Genomic DNA, 14,172 nt, shown 5'->3' on the forward strand with positions numbered 1-14,172 from the left:
ATCAAAGTCTCCTCTGACACCGTTGACACATACAATACCCACAACAGTAACTGCTTCCTCCTCGTCCTTCCTATCGCCCTAATAGTCACAGTCTGGCAATGGTATCTGTGATAAGCTATCAATCTTAACATTCAAATAAGTAGATATGTAATCCACACCATATACAAACACATGCAATCTTTCTGCGAACACTTTAAGCCTTGCTGACAGATTTTCGGAGCCACCTCCGTATGTAGTATAAAATAAATTCAGCCCCACAAACATAACTTTTAATACACAGGCCATAACCCCCCTTTCCATGGCCATATAGGGCCATTGTATGCTTCATAATGTAAGTAAAGTGAGTACAGGTTCCTTGTCTCAAGCACACTGTAACAAGGTAGCCTCCGGCCCACTTGCACTAACTTTCATCTACCATTCACATATATTGTAGATGCGTCATATAGATCTGCAAGGCAAGTGTCACTGTTGCAGCTTTTATATAGAATCAAAACACTAAGGGCCTAATTTACAGAACTTTTTCCAATGGGAACGTGGCATTGTAAAACTCTTTTGTAAATCAGGCCGTAGTTGTTTCTGTCATCCCTTTCGTAGGTTACATTTTCTTTTTTTTAGCAATGTCCTGAAATGTTCAGAGGTAGATGAGCTGTGTGGACATTTTCCATAATATGCACACAACCCAGCTAATTATATAATTTCTTCCCTGATTGCAGATTTAGGAGCACCTCGGAGAGCCCTGACCAGGCCAGCTGTAGACTTCCCTCCTTTTCCTGCAATAGAATGCCCGGAACATTCTATTGATCTCCTTCAGAATACTCACCCTTCAGTGTGATGAATATAATCAGCACGATTGATTCTGGGTGCAAGGGACTCTGATGGTATGTGGGCCCAAAGGACAGGGTAGTGAAAACCTTTCTTTGCACACTCTGGTAACAATGTTTTGTATTTCTTATGTTATTAGGATTTCAACCGTGCACCACTGCCATTTGCATGGTCTCCGGCGCTCAGATGCATCTACAAGAGAGTGGGTGGGGTTGGGTAGTTGGGGGCAGAGGAAAGTTGAGATTGCAGTGGTGCTTTCGATAGAGGTTGAAGAACGGAAGCACGCAGAGCTCTATGTGTTTGTGAGTTTTCTAGGTGTGAGGAGTGGGAGGCATCAGCAGCTTTGTGTCCTGAGGGGCAGCCTCGTGCCTATAATGTGAGACTGTGTTCACCAGGGGCTGAGTATGTCAGTTGTAGTTAGAGGTCTATGGTTGCGATTATCAAAGTCTAGGGAGCAGATCTTTTTTAAAGCTGTATATGAAAGGCTGCATTTGTATTTATGTGGTGAGTATCTGGAAAGAAATTGAGGTTTAGTCATAAGGTGGGTAGAGATGATGTGGTTTCCGATGTGCTTTACATTATTGACCTTGCTGTCACTTGTCTTATGGTGAGAGGAGTTTGGCTTTAATGGTTGATGGGTGTAGATGTCCTGTTTTGAGGTATAGAGATTCAGATATTCAGGGAGACAGGGAAGGTGTTCTCTTACAGTATTTGTGGTGCCTTGAACTGATTTTTCTAGTTTTGATCAGTTTCTGAGTGTCATGCAATGTGTTCTATGCAGAGCATTCGGGAGCTTGTATGGCATTCCCTTAGGTTTTACCTGTGCACGGAAGTCAAACTACTGATAAATGTTTGCTGGGCTTGGTGGCTCCTGGAAGAACTGTCTGTCTGTTAATTTCATGTTTTCCTTTAGGGTGTAGATTTCCATTGGTAGTGCATTCCAGTTTTTGTCCACAACACCGGAAATAGCAGAAACCACTGTTTCTTTTTCTGGAAAATCCTTTCGTTTATAATAGTATCTGTATACTTGACCTTAGGTCTCTGGCTTGTTGGTAGAGTGAGATGCTGTTTTGGAGGAAATAGGCAGCTGGACCTTCAAGTGCTTTGCGGGAAGTGCAGAGGGTCTTGACATGGATTTTTATTTAGTCGTAGCCAGATAAGCGATCTGAGAGTTGGGGTTTTGTGCTTCCTCCTGTTGAGCCTGAGTAGTTGTATAGGTGATGTGTTTTGGATACCGTGACTTTATTTGTGAGACAGTCCGGCATACCTAGGTAAATGCTGTTGCGTAGTCAATTCTTGAGACAATCAGCCAATAATCTGTGTGCAAAAGAGTCATTTGTCAAAAAGAGTGGAGATGGTGGAAGCACTTTTTGACTATTGCGTTGACTTGAGGGTCCAGAGTCAGTCTGTTCTCTGTTAACATGCATGGCTACTTTAGGTGATTTAGGGTAGTTACTCTTTTCTGAAGTCAAGGTGATGTTTTAGAAGTGGCGTGAGACGAGATTATCATTATTTCTGTTTTGTCCGGGTTGACCTAAAGTCAAAAATGATCGACAATGGTCAGATTGCACTACTCTTGCTGCTTGACTTGTCGGCAGCTTTTGACTTGGTTGATCACGAGCTGCTGATTAATATACTTACTACAATTGGAAAATATTCTGATAATGTGGTTTAGATCCTTTTTGGGGGCTAGAAAAGCGAAAGTCATTAAAAATGACTATCAATCCTCCTCTGTACTCCTGAATTGCGGTGTTCTGCAAGGATCCTGCCTCTCCACCCTGTTATGTAATATTTATATTATGTTTTTATGTGACCTTTTGGAAAGTCCGGGCGTTCAATTTGCTAATGAGGCTGATGACACCCAGATTATCATCATTAATCTGTCTTCGAAGTACACTCATTTTTGGAGTGTACTTGGAAGACATGAAAAGAGTCCATCAAGATTTTTGGCATTGCAGTCATGGATGGCAACTAATTCTTTAGCATTAAGCAACAAGAAAACTGAGTTACTGATCATTGGAACTAATGCAAGGCTAAAGAAGATGGACCCGCAGTACAGTCAATTTATGACTGCAGGTAATGTAATTCATGTGGCAGAGCACGTTAAAACGCTGGGAGTCTATCTTTCATCAAACAAGAATCTAGCACACCTGAGCTCATCATGTGCATATATGACCAGATTGCTGTGGCAGATACGCCCATACATATCAGATCAGAATAGGGCACACAACTTGACTACTGCAATAGTTTGTTAGTTGGTACCTCACAGCACAACATGAAGAGATTGCAAACTGCCCAGAATGGAGAAGTCAGTGCAGTCGGTGGGCTGGAGAAGTGAGTGCATTTATCGGGGGCTTGGCGGAAGCTACATTTGCTTCCTGTGGAGCAGAGTGCGGTACAAAGCAAATTCTCTTGTATACAAATGTCTGTCGTGTTTGTGCCCCGTGCATCTTAGCTCTTGAATCTTGAGCTTTGTGCTCTCAAAAGGATGCACACCTGGTATGTCCATGCTTTCAGCTAAAAAGGTGTGGCGGCATCGGCTTTGATGTATGGGCTTTGATGTTGTGGCATGCACTGCCCTTGTTCCTTAGGATGAGTCCCTCACTGGTCCTTTTTAAGGAAAATGTAAAGACCTACTTCTTTCATAAGGGTAAAGACTAAGAAATTGCTGGTCTTTAGAGTTTGACTCTATGTTTTGATATCTGTCTTGTCAATGCTCAGAGGCCTTTGGGTGTGTGGCACTATAAACAAAATAGAAAGATAGATTAGGTGGGTGGTCGTCATCCTGGTGTTTCTGTTGTTAGTCATGTTGTATATGATTTACATTTCATCCGCATAGTTGTAACAGGTGAGCCCAAAAGATTTTGTCATCCTCATCAAAAGGGTCATATAGATGTAGAAGAGGTGGGGAGAGAGGCTGGATCACTGGCGGACTCCATCGGTAACAAGTTGTGGTTTGGACCTGATCTGCCTGTTAGGAATAATCTCAACCATTGTAGCGTTATGTTGTGGAGAATTGTTTCTTCAAACCTTCTCATTAGTGTACTGTGGTTAATCGTGTCAAAAGGGGGAGAGATGTTGAGGAGTACGAGTGTTGTGGTGATGTCGTCATGTGAGGTTGTCCCAAATGGAAATGAGAGACGATTTGGTGCCTCACATAGGTCTAAAATCAACTTGTGAACAATCCTTTCAGTTATAAGACTCTACATGTTCCAGGATTTGGCTGTACATGTAGCTCTCTAGCATTTTGGCTGGGTCTGGTATTTTTGAGATAGGACGAAAGTTGGAGGGGTCGTCTGGGTCTCCAGCTGTTTTTATAAGAAATGGTTTTATGTAGGCAAGATTTCTTGTACAATTCCTCTTTCAATTAATCGAATTGCAAAAGTAGAAGGATGGTGTTTCCTTGTTAAGGATCGCTTTGTAGATATTCAGGGCTCAAGTATTCATTGGCGACACGGCTATGTTGCTAGGTTTCACCAATAATTTGAAGTCTGGTTCAGGTATTGATTTAAAGCTGTTCATTGGTAGGCTGAATGACATTGAACATAGTTTGAATTTTGCTTCCAATTCAATTCCTTATCGCTTTGTTGAAGGATTGCTGTATGCTTAGTGATTTGCTTCTGAAAAGGCTGGTGATATTGTGGCATAGTTTTTGTATGGGTGAACATACTTTGCTGCATAGAGCAGGGTTTTTCATGTCATTAATGATTTATTTAACATATTTCTCTGGACGAGGCGCATAATTGATTAGGTCGAAATAGTATAATTTGTTTGTTTTAAGGATTTCTGCTTTGTAGTGACAGATCTGTCTTTGGTAGCCGACCGTGCCCTGTGGGGTGTAGTGTTTCCACCATGTTTTTTCAATGTTCGAAGGGAGGTGTGAAACATTTGGCTAAGGTCTTTTTTATGAGTAGGTGATGGCCTTTAACTGGGAGGAAGTTGTATAGTGCTTGGGTTATCCAGTTTTCTAGTGTCACTAAAATGAAGTAAGGTTTCCAGATCATTGGGGTTGGGATTGGCCTCTTCCAGAATTTGTTGGAGTTCCTCCAGGTTTAGTTTTACAGCTTCTCGTAGAGGTAGTTGAATGAATGGGCAGTCAGCACTTTGGCCTGGGATGGCAAACTGTATCAAGATCTTTACATATTACCTAAATAAAGGGAGTTAGTTATTATGCTTTCTTCACAAAATATTGCATCAACGATACGGCCATCAGAAGACGTTTGTTTGAGATAAAAGCTGACTTTGTGGGAGGTTAAGCTTTTGGGTGCTAATTTTGATCGATCCTCGAACCAAATGTTGAAGATGTTCATGTGGTGTGAAGTTGAGAATCAGAGGTGTTCCTTGTGCGCCACAGAGATACCGCTGCCTCTTTTGCTGTTCCAGTTGGCTAGGATGTGCTTGAGGTTGGCCTGGATGCGTTCATGTGTTAGTACCTTTCAGTCATCTGACAACCAGGTTTGCCGTAAGGGATGACAGTCAACCCATATGGATACATTCAGGCAGCGTACATTGATGCAAAATGAAGTCACTCCATTGGGCTTCCACATAACTTCAAATGGTGACTTCTACTAGGATTGAGGAGACTGGTTGATATACTCACCAAACAAGTTGCATAATAAACCTTGATCCATACTCAGCTGGTACTGCATTCTCCTCATGCTATAAGAAATAGGTAGGGCCCACTGTTGCAACTTTATTAGGTGTACAGATGCATCCCATTTTCATAAACCCTCCTTGAAGGCCTTAACAGTTGAGAAAGAATCTCAAACAGACAGAGCCAATAACATGAGTGGGAGCATTTAAGACCTATTACAGGCTCACACTGTAACACATCAGCCTAGCTCGCTGCCCCTCCGTATCCCAATCATGTTCTCTACCGAAGCAGCACATCTCATATTGAATAGATTCCTTTTCCTACACAAGTATAACCTGTATTTTCTGCTAATTCCCTTTAAATCCCCTGCCCTCAAAAGGTTTTCATGGTAATAATCTTTTTTACCACCAAAATATATAGAAGTGAACGAAAGCGCAAATGGTGATACAAATCTCATAGGACATTTCTTGACATAAACATTTCAGTCTATTTCTCTTCTGCTGATTAAGGATATAGAGAAAACTACACTTGGCTGCCAGAGGTTCACTCTTACTGTCGTAATCCAACAACAATTCGGCTGCAGTGAGTAGTTTGGCGCTGTGCTGGGGATCTGTGATGTTCAGTTCTTTTAAGTGGGTTTCACTCAGGTCCTTGAAATCTTCCAAAGTCTGGTAGCCATTCAGTAAGAGTGTGGATATGTGCTCCTGTGTCAAAGCAGGAAAAAGCAGAGCATTACCAACACAAGAATGCATTATAGGTACTATTAAAAGGCCACTATAGATTTGCAAACTTTACATCTCAGCTGTTAACACCAATTCTTTCATGTGTTTTGCTATACGTGTGTCTCCCCAGGAGCAACTGTATAATTTTGGCGATTGCTGTGCAGTGCAGTCCCTCAATATCACAGTAAACAGACCATGTATGCACAACAGGTATACCCAAAGTTGAACTGTCTTGGTCAATATGAGTATTTTGAGCAATCTACAACAATGAGAATCTATCATGTGCTAGTTCTCAATTAATGAGGATAGGGAAATATTTCAAATGTTGCAGGAGTTTGAGATGAGGCCCACAAATATCTGTTTAAAACTGAAAGTAATGTAATAAAACAATGCACCAGAAATCCGAAACCCTAATCCCTTTAAAAAAAAGAAAAAAAACATTCTAGCATCCCTCTGTAGAAAGATGTATTGCTGATTCCCTGAATATGACCAGGTGGCGCCTCTGTCATATGATGTAATGTTATAGTTGACATATTAGACATTTCATGCAACACATACAATTTGACAGAAAATCATGAATGGCTGACACATTCCTCGATGGCAGTGACTTCTTGTTATCGAAACATTCCTTCATAGTTTTAATGTCATCTAGTTCCCCAAACAAAGCTTTCAGATAAACCCCAAAGTACTCAGAAGAAAATATGGTTTCCTTTTTTAATTAATCATCGATTTCCAGCATGCGGCGATCATTCTGTGTAAAGCACTTGAGTTATTGAACATCACCCTTCCCCAAGAAGTTAACATGGCAGGCTGTTAACAAGAAGCCAGCAATGCTAAATTGTAAAAAAACATTTTTCTTTGATATTACCTGTGAATATCAAACCCGATGCAACCCGGAATTCCAATGGGACCGTTGCTGCTCAAGATAGACTACACTCTCATGGTGGAAGAGAAGGCAACAGATTCCAGCGTCTATTTAAAAGAGTTGAACTCCATAGGCCCTACTGATAGTCAAAGTAATGAAATTACTTTCAGTTTGTTCCCTGTTTTGCAAGATTTTAAGGGCAAATGACTGTGTAAATCGGGTTAGCTGTCTCATGCGATGAGGCCACTTATCTGAAATATCTTAGGAAATCAGTGCATATGTTAGGATATTGGAATGGGTGAACTCCATTCAGGGCAAATAAAACACACCCCAAAACAAGATTCATACAATTATTTGTATTGGATTTGTTGACAGATGAGAGAAACCTCATTTTAATAATTCCAAAATATAACAATCTCCACCCCACATGCTTGGCAAAAAAGCAAACTGTTTTGTAAAAATATTTTTTTTATTTAAAAATAGAAAATGGTTTCAATTCAGATGATTCCCACCTCGCAATACATGAAAATGTCCCTGAACCACGGCTGTTGAATTCAGACTTTCACTAAACATAAACAATGTGCAGTGCAGGCTGACTGTATTTATCTTTCTAATCAGAATTAATAAACCACGAAGAACCGAAATTACATGATATATTCTAACATAGCAACAGCATTTAAGTCATTGTGTGAATGATTATTCTGAAGAATATATTGGTACAATATTTTCACTCACTTTGAATGACAAGTGCATCAATTACAAAATCCTTTAAAATATGTGCAAATCTGATAATTGAACATACAATCGCAATGTAGCCTTTTTTAATTCACTTAAAAATTGTTCTTTGGAAAAGTCACTATGTAGAAAATATGCTTCTCAAGAATATGGGGCCAAAGTACTGACTTATGGTCAGACCCCTTAATATCTATGATGCATTTAGGTCAAGACCAATTAAATGGTTGGTTTTACAGAACATTTGTTTCTGAGACAAGTGAAAGTGGAACAAACCTGATTTAAACCAAAGGTTTCCTGGATCCTATTCCTCCTATTCAAGGCCCTGCCCATCAGCCTATGGACTATGTAGAGAGATGATCATTCAGGACATGTAATTAGACTTTTCACAGTGCTGAAGATCAGAAATCTGCTTGCTAGCCAGGGATTGCATATTCAATGAGACCCTATCGCTTGCAACCACCTGGGAACTAAGTTCACTACATCATGATCACATTAGAAAAGGAATACACCTTTTAAGAAACACATGGAATTGTCATTTTGACTTACATTTTTAAGTCTTTGCTATAAAACAGGACAGGGGCGGAGCACACACGTTTGGGCCTCCATTGTCTTGAACTCTGTAGGGCTAAATCAAGTAGAAATCAGAGAAGCAATTCACTCCCTTTCTAGGCACTGTATCTGGGTACTAGAGCCCCCCTGCTCTGTTCCAATTTAGATCAGGTCTTCATGCCATATCTCCAAATCCAGATCTGCTTTAGTTTCCATATCTCTGTACCCCTTCTGTGTCTCCCTCTCACCTTCTGTCTGTTTGGAACTCTTTTTCTGAAACTCAAAGTGTATGGTTGTTGGTATGGAATTTCTTATCTGAATGTATTGAATGCTTTCCCAGTCACATATATAGCCCTCTAACATTCCCAGAGCAGAGTTAGTCTGAGGTGAGATCATTTCTTTTGGTTCAATGCTATAATTGGGCAATCTACCGACAGCACTATTAATAGGTTAGCCTTCCATTTGGTAAGGGTATTGAGAAGTAATGCAGCCCGCTTCTGCCTTTTTGGAAGGTCAAATACTTAATTGACCCACACCCTTTGAAAGTACACATTTGCAGAGATATCACATGCATATTCTTGCCAAAGTATCTAAATTCCATAACAAGGGGGATAGTCACATCTTTCTCACTGGCTGCCGGTGAAGCAGAGAATCCATTTCAAGTCTTTATGCATTGTCCACCGGGCTATTCATGCCCAGGGTGCTGAATTTCTACAGACTAAATTCACTAGATATATACCGGTTCGGGATCTCCGTTCTGCGAGCTCTAACCAGTTGATCGTTCCTAGAGCTTATCGGAAAAGGCTCGGCGGCAGAGCATTTTCTATTGCCGCGCCCAAACTGTGCAACAGTCTCCCCCCCGGTACTGAAAGCCATTGCCGACCATCTTGGTTTTAGGAGAGCTCTGAAAACCTAACTGTTCTAAGCTTTGGTCTTCCATTGGTTCTCTCTTGGCTGAGCAGCCTCCTTTTCTAGTTCCATGATGCCTCTGGGTGACCGTGAGCTTTACAAATTGCAATAACATAACATAAAAACATTTCTGTGATGCAAAAATGTGGAAATATTTCATTTAACTGTGTGTGCATAAACGTGCTCTGATTCCTATGCTATTCTAGAGAATTTTTATAAGGCGCCAACTCGCCCGCAGGCCACAGAGCGCTCACAGACAATACAAACACAGAACACAAATAGGGAAACCATGGCAGTGAACTGCAGTAAAGGAAAAAAGGGGGTAGAGGAAGAAAAGATGACCTAGGTTCCTCCACCATCAAACAGGTACGTTTTCAAAGCTTTCCTGAACTGGGCAGTCGACGGAAGCTGTCTAAAAAAATGGAGCAGATCATTCCAGACCTATGGGCCCCAGGCCCCAGGCATTTAAGCTCAGGTCTCCAAATCTCTTGAGTTTAAAACGCAGTTGCACTAATAGGTCCTTGTTATTGAACCACAGCGTTCCACTTTGAGGCTGTCTCGTAATTCGGGGCCAAGATAGCTAGGAGCAATACCTGCGAGGCATAATACACCAGACAAGATGTTTTAAAGTGAATCTTCTGATGGACAGGAAGCCAGTGTAGTTTCTTGCAGGCATTGGAGACAGTCTCTACGCCCTATGCCGCATACAGCTCTGACAGTCCCATTCTAAATAGTCTGCAATTTCTTCACGTTTGCTTGTGAGGTGCCAACTAGTAGCCCATAACACTAATCAAGCCTAGAAGTAATGGTAGCTGTGTCTATCAAGGCCCTATTTCCTACTGCCAAATATGGCGGTATCTGCCATAGCAGTTGTACCATGTAGGTACAGCTAGAGCTTAGGTAGGAAACATGTTTGTTAAAGTTTAAGTTGCATTTACATTATATATAATAGTAGAGCGGTTTCTGCCCTTTAGTTAAGGTGAGTCAGACTCCCATAGAAAACCTGAATAAAGAATTGCTAATAACTTTTGACTCATGCGGCAGATGTGGCACAAATTCTGAAGCCAATTAGGGACATGTGGGCCCCTTTGGACTGCAATGTTTGGAAAAGATTCATTAAAAAATGTTATTAAGAAAAAAACCAAAATATTCAATTTGCGGGCACTTCCCATTCATTTTTCTATAGACAAAGAAGGTACATTTTTGCTGTACCCCACAGTCTAAACCGCTGGATGAACTAGACCATGTTCAAAACAACTTGGGCACAAAGTGTTGACTTGACGCCTTTTTGTGGTTTGGAGTTATTCCGTCTAGAAGTTTTTTAAATATTTAATGGAGAAAGGGGTGCCCCTTCTCCAAAATTGATAGCTATATCTTGGATAAACAGCCACCATCTTTTTTTTTTCTCAATGCAAGAACATGAAATGCCATCAGTCTAGAAGTGGGGGGGGGTTGCATAAGAGGAAACCAAGTGAAATTTGAGAGCTGGAAGGGGTCTAGACACTGAGTTTGAAACACCAAGCTTTTCTGTTATCTCGGCTATATCCATCAATAGCTGACATTTCATCGCAAACTTTATTACGGAACCTGGCGTATGTTGTGGGGGGAATGCGAGAGGGCAGGCGGAGGTGAGGATGCCCTCATGGGTGTGTGGGGAGCAGGCACAGAGGAGGGGGACACTTAGTGAGTACCTCGGGGGGCAGGAAAGCATTTTCTTACAACGATGTTTCCAATATTCGTGGCTAAAATATGACTACCGATAGCTGAGAGTATCTGTAGTTCTGCATCCAGAGCTATAGAAAAAAGCTTTTGTTAAAAGATATAGATTTTTACAGATACATTGATGTTGGGGTGAAAAAGCACAGCCCACTGACATGATAGGCATACAGGCACCCATCCATGCAGTAACCAGGATTGATCCTGCTTAGCTTCAAAGCAAGGAAGAGGCCCGGGCCCCCTCAGGCCATGTTGCCTAATAAATGAGCTCACGTTACAAGATCACTTAGAGCAGCTGGCCCTTTCCTTGCTTTGAAGCTAAGCAGGGTCCGTCCCAGTTACTGAACAGATGGGAGACAGTTCACAGTCCCGGATGCTGTGTGTTTTCTTAGTTTTAAATATCTTATAACACACTTTGGAAAACTATTCCCACATGACAAAAACCACTCTGTGCTAGAATTAGAGGCCCTGGCCATCAAATGGGCCATCACCCATCTAAGAAAATATCTCCTAGGAAGGAAGTTCACACTTGTCACAGATCATTCTTCATTAGTGTGGATAAGCCAATGAAAGGTCTCGAGCCCTTGAGTCATGCGATGGTTCCTAGGCCTGTAACCCTACTGTTTCACTGTGGAGCACCGAAAAGGTAAAGACCAGAGGAACCTCGATTTCCATTCCCTGTGAAACAGATGCAGCTACATTTCATAGGGGAAGGACACGTGAGAAACCAGACGGTGTCTCACCAACTAGTCTCCAGGGACCTGTCATCAGGGGAGTTGCTAGGTCTGGAAAAGACCCGGGGCTAAGCTGATGTCGTTACAGTTGGGACTGGGGGCTAGCTAGTCTTTTGGCTGTAGCTCCTGAGATTCTATCCGGGGCTACAACCAAAAGATCAGGGGCTATAGCCCCCTTAGCCCCCCCTAGCAACGCCCCTGCCTGTCATTCAGGTGGCCAGGACACGTCCATCGCTTTTGGATCTAGTTCGTGGGGTGGACCAGTGTGGGTGTGGGACACTGGATGGTGAGACGCCCTATCCCCTTCCCTATAACACCTTTACCCCATCCTACCAGGTAGGATATTTAGGAACTCTACCCCCGCCCTTTTACAATACAAACCCTTTCACATGTACAGCTTGCTATGGGAGAAAACAGACTAACACCCGAGCAGTATACCTGACGTGTCCCAATACATTGGTCAGGCGAGGTCAGGCAATTACTGACCATCACACACACCTGACTTCCATTAACCTTCCCCAAACAGACAAAAGGCGGAGCATGAGAGCACACTCTGAGCGAGGCAAAGCACATGAGAAAACAGCAGTTTTGAGATGGCAGCCGGACGAAAGGAGAAGGCAAAACAGAAGGGGATCACAAGCAGGGAATTTCCCTTGACCTTTTCAACAAGGAACCGTTACTTTCTAGAAACCTCGAGAATACAAAGTGTAATACTAGGAAACCAGGCAGAAGAATCCTGCATAGTGTGTCACAGAAAGCCGGGGTCCTCCCGCGTCAATAATCAAGGCAGGGAGAAGCAGCAGCAGCTCCAAGAACAACGCAGCATCAGTGAAATCAACACAGCCAGTGAGTTGGGGAGACCAATACAAGACCGATCTGTGTTGTAGCCAAGGTTGCAAGCAGCAACATTGTATGGCGAGCACTGGAACGAACATTGTTAAAACTCGGGTGACAAGAGATGCAAGTAAAGTTGAACTGCTGATGAGTGATGGAACTTTAAAGCAAGATACAATTCTTTTGACGGAGTGGTCCGGCACCATGTGGATGCTCAATCGAGGGTCTCTGTGAGCTTAGTAGATATATTTGGTCCGAGCCCACGAGGGGAGAACAATTTAAGGTTTTGTGTTAAAGTGGTTCTGGGCCTGGCAGAGGAGGACCAAGGTGAACAGAAAATCACCTGAGAAGTTGTACATGTGAAATCCTAAGAAGAACAGTACTTTATTGTTTGTTGTGTTGCATCAGGCCTCTGAAATAAGAGACTTTGAATAACAAAGAGACTTTGGCACAGAAGGCCCTGATGTTGAGGTTTTGAACTGCATCCTCGTGCTAGAGAAGCCAGAGAGTTTGCTAAGCTCGAGTGTGCCGCATTGTCCCTTGCTGAAACGTGGGGAAGGGAAGTCAACAGCTTGAATATCCTGACGTATAATTTCTTGAACACTTTTCTTCTGCATGACATTGTTTCCTGCAGTATTTGTACTTAGATGTAAGGATTGTCAATAGGTTTATTAGTATAGACCCTTTTATTTTGACAGACTCGACTATGACTGCGTTATTATTATTTGATGGTGTCAGCTTGCTCCCATGTTTAGATTTAGGATTAGATAGGTGATTTCCAAACCCAATGGACGTTCAATAAACACCATTGAACTGTGATCACGTGTGTCTGTCTTACTGTTTGATATCATGCCTTCCTTACAAGAGCCATGGCCTTCAGCCATGGCTAGTGTTGCCATGGTTTATTACATGGCACACGCAAGACAGGGATCTTTCACCCAACCTCCACAAACACCCTGTGTCACAATGGGCTAGGAACCAGGTCGGTATGTATCAATAAGATGTTTATGAATGTATTATTTAATGTCAAATGAGAATAAACAGCTTACATCAGCCAACAATATTGTGGCAACACAAAAACAAAATATCCTTTTTGATGAAGCAGTATAATGAATGAGATAACTCAAAATTCACAGTAACAACGATTTCCTTTTGCTTCTTTCACCACTACAATCAAAGAACAAAACCCACCAAGAAAATGAATGTAAACAAACAGGAAAGTACATGCGCACAAAATGACGTTTGAGTCCCAGCAACCCTCACCTTCCCTGCTCCCCAAACATCCATTTGGGTTGTCAGTTTTAGATGGAAGGCAGTGGCAAGGAGTGGGAACACAAGGGAAAAATCGGATTCGGGATACAGTTCACAGAAACAATATGGGTAGCAAGCAAAGAATGGGAAAATGTGTTTTACGCGCGGAATGGAAGAATGGGGTTTTTAATTATTTATTACAACTGCTTATGGGAAAGAATAGAAAGACATGGAATTCATTTGCTTATACTTAGAAAGACAGGCTTGGCTTTTAGAGAATACTAGTCAGCACACAAGGGGAAAATCTGTTTTAGGATATTGAACACATGGGAAATGGGAAAGAAAAGGCAAATGGAAATTCGTTTTTTTTTACCTCACAATGTGGAAAGAGGAACCGAAGGGGAAAATCATTGTTTTGGGATGTTGAGCACAATTTCAATG

The 14,172-nt window shown here is 41.9% G+C and overlaps 1 protein-coding gene across 1 annotated transcript in view; it reads right to left on the minus strand.

Moving 5' to 3' along the window:
- Positions 1–14,172, minus strand: part of SASH3 (SAM and SH3 domain containing 3) — a 516,850-nt gene that overhangs the window by 9,246 nt on the left and 493,432 nt on the right. Inside the window, exon 7 of the mRNA XM_069612974.1 lies at positions 5,970–6,120. Coding sequence (XP_069469075.1) covers positions 5,970–6,120 — 151 coding nt within the window. The remainder of the gene's footprint in view (positions 1–5,969; positions 6,121–14,172) is intronic.

This window comes from Ambystoma mexicanum, chromosome 5p (genome assembly GCF_040938575.1).
Source record: "Ambystoma mexicanum isolate Mex_15411 chromosome 5p, UKY_AmexF1_1, whole genome shotgun sequence".
Classification (NCBI taxonomy): Eukaryota; Metazoa; Chordata; class Amphibia; order Caudata; family Ambystomatidae; genus Ambystoma; species Ambystoma mexicanum.